The following is a 9,868-nucleotide window of genomic DNA, read 5'->3' as shown; positions in this document are numbered from 1 at the left end:
TATATGTCATGTCCATTATTTTAAAAATTCTTATTTCATCTAATCCAATTATTTAATTTTTTAATAATTATTGTTTTTATTTGTTTAAAATTAAGAGTATTGTTTTATAATAAGTTTTTTTGAAAAGGAAAAAAATATTCTTTAGAGAATTCAAAAATAAGATTAAAGAGTGGTGTTGGAGTCATGTTTTTCATCAGTAATATTGACTGAAAGTAGTTTTTAAATTAGATTAGGATTAAATTTTTTTACTGTAAATTATTTTTTTAAGTCAACTTATTAATTTAATATCAATAAAATTTATAAGAATTGATATATATATATAAATTAATATAACAATTTATTTATTAAAATAGTTTCCTTGCGACACACGGGTTATCTACTTGTTGTTTTAAATATATAGGACTTTAAATAAAGGTTATATAAAATTTAGTGTAATCATTTTTTCTCTTTAATTTAAATTATTTTAGTCCAATCTTCTTGTCTAAAACAAACTATTTTTAAAATATTTTTATGAACGTTGAACTTCTATTATTGTTATGGAAAAAATATACAATAAGTTCAGATTTGACTTTTTAGTTTGTTTAAAAAATAAAAAGATGTGGATTATTAGTAAAAACACGATGGGCCACGCGTCGAAGTGTGGACCGTCCAAGTTTCACATACGACCACAGAAAAGATATCCTTACGGCCCTTGGATCTAGGGTAAGCTAAAACCCTCTTTTTATACTTCAACCCAATCATTCATCCTCCTTCTCGCCATCGTCGTGGAAATCAGCCTCAGAGAAGGGAACAAAGATGGTTCAGAGGCTTACCTACCGCAGGCGTCATAGCTATGCCACCAAATCCAACCAACATAGGGTTGTCAAAACCCCCGGTAACATCTCTTCTCTCTTCTTCATTCCTTCTCATCTTGTCGTTCATTAAGTAACCGATTACGACGTGTCATTTAAATCTGTGTAGGTGGAAAGCTTGTTTACCAGACAACTAAGAAGAGGGCCAGTGGACCAAAATGCCCTGTTACTGGAAAGAGGATTCAAGGGGTATGTCCTTTTTTTCTTCTCTGATCTGGAAAATTTGATTACTTAATTGTTTATTTTTATTGCAAAATGTTCTGAATTGTTCTTTTTCTGACTTCTTTATTGTTTAGTGTTCATTTTTGTTGAGAAAAATTATGTTCTCATTGGAGTATTCTCATTGCATGTTGCATCCTGATTAAACTCATATGTAAGACCCACTTGCATTGTAGTGTAACCTAATTTTACAATCAAGCTGAATGAGAATTGGTATTTTGCAGTTTTTTAACAAATGTGGTTATGTGGTAATATGATGAGTTCTCATTGGATGTCTGTGATAAATTAATTTCTACCAACAGGACACTCCCACTAAACAATTTTAACCCATAATGCAATACTAGACTAGTAGCTGATAGAGTTATTAGCTACAAAGTGTAACACTGACACTGTGGATTCATAATAATATGAGAAAACTAATTAATTGAATATAATCAATGTGTCTCTGTCATGTTGGTGTTTGAAACCGACAAATGTCGGTGTCGAGGACACCACAACATGCTTTTGATCATAAGTGTCAGTGGTACAGAGGTTGTTAGCTTACATTGTTTTTTTTTGTAATAATCTAATGGAAGAATATTTTTGTATGTAAGTATGAAATATCAAGGTTCGTAGTTGGTATTCTCACTAATCATTTTTTTTTTCGGAGTGTAATGTTTGTTATGTCTCTGAAGCAATCACTAGTCATTTTGTTTTTGTTTTTATCGTATAATGTTTGTTATGCCACTGAAGCAATCAAAATTTTTATGTAAAAATGAGGTTTTGGATAATCTTTTCAAAACAATTATGCTATTCCTAATTTGTTGTAATCTTATCTTACTGTATAGGTTTTTCTGCCTTTTTTCATAGTTTAGTTATTAGTAAACTATTACTGTATTTGATATTTGGTCCAGTGGAGAAAGAAAGCTTATAGTTGTTGAATTTAAGCTGAAATGTTGATTTGTGTCAGACTTAATATGGTTAGTATGTTGTCTTTGCTATGTCACTTTTATAATGGATTATGTTTAGAGGATAAATACCAGATGTCCTAATAATTGACTTGTTTGAATTAGGAAGTATGACCATTTTAAATTTTGTTACATGCTGCTTATTATTCTTTTTAATTGGGTTTTCTAATATTTGTGGTGTTAAAATTTTAGTTGGTCATCTCTGCAGATTTGCTGATGCACTTTTGCATATATTTATGTATTAAGGTTATAGGAAAATGATACCTTGATATAGTTGGCGGTTTAAATAAGCCTTGAGGTGACAGGTGCTATCAACCATGCATCTTACTAAAGAAAGATGTTAACACTATTAAATCAATTACGGCATAAAATGTTATTATTTTTCATTGGTTTTTATTTTAAATAACTAATCAATCATTACATTCATTATAAGATCCAGTCAACTTGTGTGATGTTCTAATTACAAAGTCCTAAGCTTTTAATGTTTAGAGTTCAATGTTTGACAACTTCTTTTTTAACATTCTGTCAGTTTTACACATTCAGTGCCAGTCGACTTAGATAGCTGGGTCTGTCAAATTATCTAACTCTGACTCAGAAAACACAGATCTAATCCTTCCTATTGCCATGTCCCTTAGGCTTGCCATTTTGTGCCATTAACTACCTTGTTTTGCATGATAGCATCTTAAGCTTCATTGATGCTATTGTGCACTAGTTTAGTTATTGCTTTTGCATTACTAAGGCATTTTTTTATGGTAATTGACTATATGAATGGTTTGAGTCCTGAGACCAAAAGTTGATTAACTTATTAATGCTTGACAACTACAGATTCCACATTTACGACCCACAGAGTACAAGAGATCAAGGCTATCTAGAAACAGGAGGACTGTGAACCGTGCTTATGGTGGAGTTTTATCTGGAGGTGCTGTCAGAGAAAGGTTTGTTCTGCTCAAATTTCTTGGTTTATAATTTTGTATAATTTTCAAATGTATTATCTTGTTGACACTACATAATAGGAAAATAATTTTGTGGTGGTTGTTATATATGCATTGCTTAATTTTGTCTCTATTTCTGCAGAATCATTCGAGCTTTCTTGGTTGAAGAGCAGAAGATTGTGAAAAAGGTCTTGAAGATCCAAAAGACAAAGGAGAAACAAGCTTCAAAGGCTTAAGTTTCAAGAAAAGAGATAAAGATCTTTTTGGAGGGATTTTAGGTTTGAGTCATTATAGTAAAAAACAAATTTATTAGAACTGTTGTTCCCTTATTAATTTTGTGCTCATTTGGTTTCTTTGAACTCATTTTAGTGCAACTGTTAGCCTATTATGATACAGTTTTGTTCGGTTTATTGATATTTTCATGTTTTCTTATGAATATATGAATTTTCATGTTTTCCTCTGAATATATGCTCATACTTATAATATTTGAAGTTAGGATATCTTGCATGCGATTTTACTACTGAACATACCATTGGTTTTGTTGCCAGAAAGGAAAAGTGGTTTTGTTGCCATAAAGGAAAAGTTCTTGAATACCATTTGTTTTTAGAGAACACAAGGCTAGAATTTTGAGGTGCATTGCTTGTTTGGACCACTGAGAATGAAGATTTGTGCGGTTAGAGTAAATTTGATGTGGGAAATATACAAGGTCATTGCATATTTGCATATTGGAATCTATATTTTGGATGATGAAACCAGTTGTGTACTAATGCTTAAATAGTTATAGGTTGGTTTCCATTGTCTGACATTCAGTTGGTTTCTATGCCTGGTTTGATTCTATTATTGGAACCAATGAGTAAGAAACGTCAACCTCTCAACCTGAATTGGTTGAATCTGATTGTGAGCTTTCTTTGGTTTCTTTAAATGTTTTTGTTGATTCAATTGAATCATGAGTTATGACTGAAGTAAGGTTGCATAAGTTTGCATTTATGATTTAGTTTCTCTAATGTAAATTGTTTCATCACATGTAGAATATTGTCGAAGTGATAGAAAATTTGGGACCAATATTTCATCGCCAAATTCACTTTGAATGTACATTTAGAATTATGTGTTGTTTAAAGTATATTGTGTCTAACAAGAAAAGTATCTTTTATAAAAAGTAATTTGAGGAGATTTTTCTTGGCTTACGTGTAGTTTTTGTTCAAGACTCCCCTGCAAATCCATACCACTTTTTCTTTGATTTACTCATTGATTGGAGATAAATAAATGCTCAGAACAGCAGTAACGATTCTCTTCAGGCCAAAATTTTGCATCAAATTCCTAGGGTCGATTCTAGGAATACGCATCAAATTCCTAGGGTCGATTCTAGGAATACGCATCAAATTCCTAGAGTCGATTCTAGGAATACGCATCAAATTCCTAGGGTCGATTCTAGGAATACGCATCAAATTCCTAGGGTCGATTCTAGGAATACGCATCAAATTCCTAGGGTCGATTCTAGGAATACGCATCAAATTCCTAGAGTCGATTCTAGGAATACGAATAGTATTTACCCGATTCTCCAGGAAAAACAAAGTTGGACCATATGTGCATCCACACCCATTTTCCCCTTTTTCTAGTGTCAAATATGAACAATAACGATCAATAATATATTTGGAGTTTATAAAATTTGCATCAAGTAGTAGTGTTTAAGTTGGTGCAAATTTACTGATTTAATGAAATGTAAAGAAAAACTTGTATCCTATATATATAAGGGATATATCAAGTGAGGAAGCCTCTTTTACATGAGTGAGAGAAACCAATCTCAACCATTAAATATAAATAAATGGTAGAGATCAAAATATCCAATTAAAACTCACGTGCTCTCCTTTTCACACGTATCTCCGAAATTTCTCTGTGAATGTTATTTTCTGGGTCGGCACCACCAATTTATTCTGTCATGGTTGCAATGAACCATTTTGGGCGATTAACTAAATTTTTCAAACACCGTCTTAAATTTCTTAATTTCTCGTATAACAAAGTGAAAAAATTTCTACCATGACTGAAGTAAGGTTGCATAAGTTTGCATTTATGATTTAGTTTCTCTAATGTAAATTGTTTCATCACATGTAGAATATTGTCGAAGTGATAGAAAATTTGGGACCAATATTTCATCGCCAAATTCACTTTGAATGTACATTTAGAATTATGTGTTGTTTAAAGTATATTGTGTCTAACAAGAAAAGTATCTTTTATAAAAAGTAATTTGAGGAGATTTTTCTTGGCTTACGTGTAGTTTTTGTTCAAGACTCCCCTGCAAATCCATACCACTTTTTCTTTGATTTACTCATTGATTGGAGATAAATAAATGCTCAGAACAGCAGTAACGATTCTCTTCAGGCCAAAATTTTGCATCAAATTCCTAGGGTCGATTCTAGGAATACGCATCAAATTCCTAGGGTCGATTCTAGGAATACGAATAGTATTTACCCGATTCTCCAGGAAAAACAAAGTTGGACCATATGTGCATCCACACCCATTTTCCCCTTTTTCTAGTGTCAAATATGAACAATAACGATCAATAATATATTTGGAGTTTATAAAATTTGCATCAAGTAGTAGTGTTTAAGTTGGTGCAAATTTACTGATTTAATTGAATGTCAAGATAAACATGTATCCTATATATATAAGGGATATATCAAGTGAGGAAGCCTCTTTTACATGAGTGAGAGAAACCAATCTCAACCATTAAATATAAATAAATGGTAGAGATCAAAATATCCAATTAAAACTCACGTGCTCTCCTTTTCACACGTATCTCCGAAATTTCTCTGTGAATGTTATTTTCTGGGTCGGCACCACCAATTTATTCTGTCATGGTTGCAATGAACCATTTTGGGCGATTAACTAAATTTTTCAAACACCGTCTTAAATTTCTTAATTTCTCGTATAACAAAGTGAAAAAATTTCTACCAAACCCACTATTGTAAAAGACAACGAAAGAACGTGAGTGTTGGCGTAGAGAGTCCTCAACTACCTATTATATAATATATTAAAAAGAATTTTAAATTCTATTTTTAACAACTCATCTTTATTTATGCTATATATTTTACTGTTATTTTTTTATGATGGTATAATCTTCCGTGGAAATCAAACTCATTAATGGTCCAGTCTTCTGTGGGAATCAAACGCATGTAATGGTCATTCTTCGGTGTCTAAGAAATAAGTACCACTCTAGGTACTAGATTTAATTCCAGCAAAAAGATAAAAAACTCGGTAATTCCTAAATGGATAGAAAGGGGACGAGAATGTCGTCTTCCGTGCCTAAGAAATAAGTACCACTCTAGGTACCGAATTCAATTCCAACAGAAAGATAAGAACTCACTAATTCTTAAATGGATGGAAGGGGGACGAGAATGTCGCGACAGTGCCGAATAACTGTGCCAGTAACTGGCTAGGAATACGAATAGTATTTACCCGATTCTCCAGGAAAAACAAAGTTGGACCATATGTGCATCCACACCCATTTTCCCCTTTTTCTAGTGTCAAATATGAACAATAACGATCAATAATATATTTGGAGTTTATAAAATTTGCATCAAGTAGTAGTGTTTAAGTTGGTGCAAATTTACTGATTTAATTGAATGTCAAGATAAACATGTATCCTATATATATAAGGGATATATCAAGTGAGGAAGCCTCTTTTACATGAGTGAGAGAAACCAATCTCAACCATTAAATATAAATAAATGGTAGAGATCAAAATATCCAATTAAAACTCACGTGCTCTCCTTTTCACACGTATCTCCGAAATTTCTCTGTGAATGTTATTTTCTGGGTCGGCACCACCAATTTATTCTGTCATGGTTGCAATGAACCATTTTGGGCGATTAACTAAATTTTTCAAACACCGTCTTAAATTTCTTAATTTCTCGTATAACAAAGTGAAAAAATTTCTACCAAACCCACTATTGTAAAAGACAACGAAAGAACGTGAGTGTTGGCGTAGAGAGTCCTCAACTACCTATTATATAATATATTAAAAAGAATTTTAAATTCTATTTTTAACAACTCATCTTTATTTATGCTATATATTTTACTGTTATTTTTTTATGATGGTATAATCTTCCGTGGAAATCAAACTCATTAATGGTCCAGTCTTCTGTGGGAATCAAACGCATGTAATGGTCATTCTTCGGTGTCTAAGAAATAAGTACCACTCTAGGTACTAGATTTAATTCCAGCAAAAAGATAAAAAACTCGGTAATTCCTAAATGGATAGAAAGGGGACGAGAATGTCGTCTTCCGTGCCTAAGAAATAAGTACCACTCTAGGTACCGAATTCAATTCCAACAGAAAGATAAGAACTCACTAATTCTTAAATGGATGGAAGGGGGACGAGAATGTCGCGACAGTGCCGAATAACTGTGCCAGTAACTGGGGTCATAATGTTACTAATTCACCAAAATTTGGATGCAACAGGTTTCAGAGCATACTATTCCTTCCATCTTCTATTTCCATTTTATTTAGTTTTATCAATATGTAAGGCAAATCTTTTTACTTGCCAAGTGCAAAATTATTGGATACGTTGTGCAATTTCAACTTCAATTTATCACTGACTCATTATACTTAAAGACTCTAATTATTCATCAACCCTTTAATTCAATAATTGATACAAAAAAGAACAAACCATCCAATATCTTCAAAGTATCACAATGTAAGTTCGATTACATACACAATGATCCATCTTTTGTTTTTCATAACTCCTCTTGCATTTGGTTCAAACAATGATAAAGACATTATGAAAGGAAATCAAACTACACCAATTTGTTGACACATTCTCAGTTCACAAATACTTTAATAATATTGTTCTTGTGTTGTCAATTATGTCTTGTAAATTTTTACAATTCACTCTTGAGTTTCTTGACTGTATCAAATAATTATTTGAAAACTTAATTTCACATTAAATAGTTAAAGTAATTGAAACCGTTCTCTATCCAAAATACCATAACTATAGAATTTGGTTACATTTTGTATTGAATTTTAATTTGGCTTGAAAATTTAATTTTTTATTACATAAAAAACATTATTATTATTTAAGTTTTTGAACATTAAAAAAAATTATTTTGCTTTGTAGTGTTCCTTCTATATATATATATATATATATATATATATATATATATATATATATATATATATCACATATATTTACATAGTAAAGAATCGTTTCAATATTTTAAAGATTATTATTAACATGGTTATCATCAAACTATCAGACGAATAAATGTTATAATAAACCACAAGACACACAAAGAGACTAATGAAAGATAAAATTAGAGACATAAAGTGAGAAAAGTTTGAAGAGCAAATAGAAAAATTGGACCTTATAAAATTATTTTCATTAATTTATTTAAGCACATAACAATATTTAGATTATTTTATCGATGATTACCGGCTAATTAAAGAATTTTGTTACTCTTACGTATGTTTCTCAACAATGAAATGTGATGTCTTATTTACTAGTAAAAAATTCACCAACAAAGAGCCTTAGTGTAAATTTTGTAACATCTCATGTTGCTTACCGGAAACATGTTTAAGTTATCTTTTAAGCTTTATCATACATAGAGTAAATATCTCGAAATAAAAAATTTCAAATAAATGTTATATAATCAATTTCAATACTAATTAGATGAAGATGCATAATCCCTGTAACACTCCGATTTTCAAAGCGAGGGTGTATTTTTTTTTTTCAAAAGAGAAATTAAAATGAAACAGAGGATTAAATAAGGTAAAATACTTTTGGATAAATATTTAAGTCGTAACACAACGACAAATAAATCAACAGAATTTACAAGCAGCGGAATAGTTTTGAAATACGAATCCAAAGTATTTACACTTCAAAAAGTGGTACATAGACCCCATCATAATAAAATGTCAAACATATAATATTAGTATAGGTACAGTTTTCCAAAATAAAATAACTGCAACCCAAAAAGAAAGACGTCTAGTCCCTATACATCAACCTAATCTGATCATTCTACCAAAAAACTATACACCCTGAGTGATCTCCACGCGCCCCGCGAGATCCTCCTACATAGCTCCAGTCAAGCATCTGCTAAGTTCCTGCATGCCCAAATCGATTGCCAAATCGATTTGGTCAGTTCTGCTAAGTTCCTGCATGCCCAAATCGATTGCCAAATCGATTTGGTCAGTTCTGCTAAGTTCCTGCATGCCCAAATCGATTGCCAAATCGATTTGGTCAGTTCTGCTAAGTTCCTGCATGCCCAAATCGATTGCCAAATCGATTTGGTCAGTTCTGCTAAGTTCCTGCATGCCCAAATCGATTGCCAAATCGATTTGGTCAGTTCTGCTAAGTTCCTGCATGCCCAAATCGATTGCCAAATCGATTTGGTCAGTTCTGCTAAGTTCCTGCATGCCCAAATCGATTGCCAAATCGATTTGGTCAGTTCTGCTAAGTTCCTGCATGCCCAAATCGATTGCCAAATCGATTTGGTCAGTTCTGCTAAGTTCCTGCATGCCCAAATCGATTGCCAAATCGATTTTGTCAGTTTTGCTGAGTTCCGGACTTAAGGCCAATCGATTTCCAAATCGATTTCTTAATTGGTTTTGAAAAATAGATCACAAAATCAATTGGCAAATTGATTTTGCCAATATAGAAAAGTCCCTGCAATTCATCAAATCGATTGGGAAATCGATTTCCCTGCTTATCCTTCCAAAAATACATAAACTAATCCAATCCCATTCATACACAAACCCACATCTTAACACTTAGCAATTCCCACACGATTACCACGACAAATTGAGTTTCGAAATAGTTTTACAACCCATCACACTTACGCACAATAAACAATTCATATCACTTAGCAATTTCAACACAATTACCACGACAAATCAAATTCAGAACACTCAATCATAAACTTGA

The 9,868-nt window shown here is 32.0% G+C and overlaps 1 protein-coding gene across 1 annotated transcript; it reads left to right on the top strand.

The window, feature by feature from the left end:
* Positions 1-714: 714 nt before the first annotated feature.
* On the top strand, positions 715-3,413 carry LOC101494954 (large ribosomal subunit protein eL34-like). Its single transcript, XM_004509909.4, has 4 exons — positions 715-874; positions 961-1,040; positions 2,843-2,952; positions 3,092-3,413. Exons 1-4 carry the CDS (start codon positions 796-798, stop codon positions 3,183-3,185), a joined length of 363 nt encoding a protein of 120 aa, XP_004509966.1. The 5' UTR covers positions 715-795; the 3' UTR covers positions 3,186-3,413.
* Positions 3,414-9,868: the final 6,455 nt, after the last annotated feature.

This window comes from Cicer arietinum, chromosome 7 (assembly GCF_000331145.2).
Source record: "Cicer arietinum cultivar CDC Frontier isolate Library 1 chromosome 7, Cicar.CDCFrontier_v2.0, whole genome shotgun sequence".
Taxonomy (NCBI): Eukaryota; Viridiplantae; Streptophyta; class Magnoliopsida; order Fabales; family Fabaceae; genus Cicer; species Cicer arietinum.
This window is presented reverse-complemented; position numbering and strand designations above follow the sequence as displayed.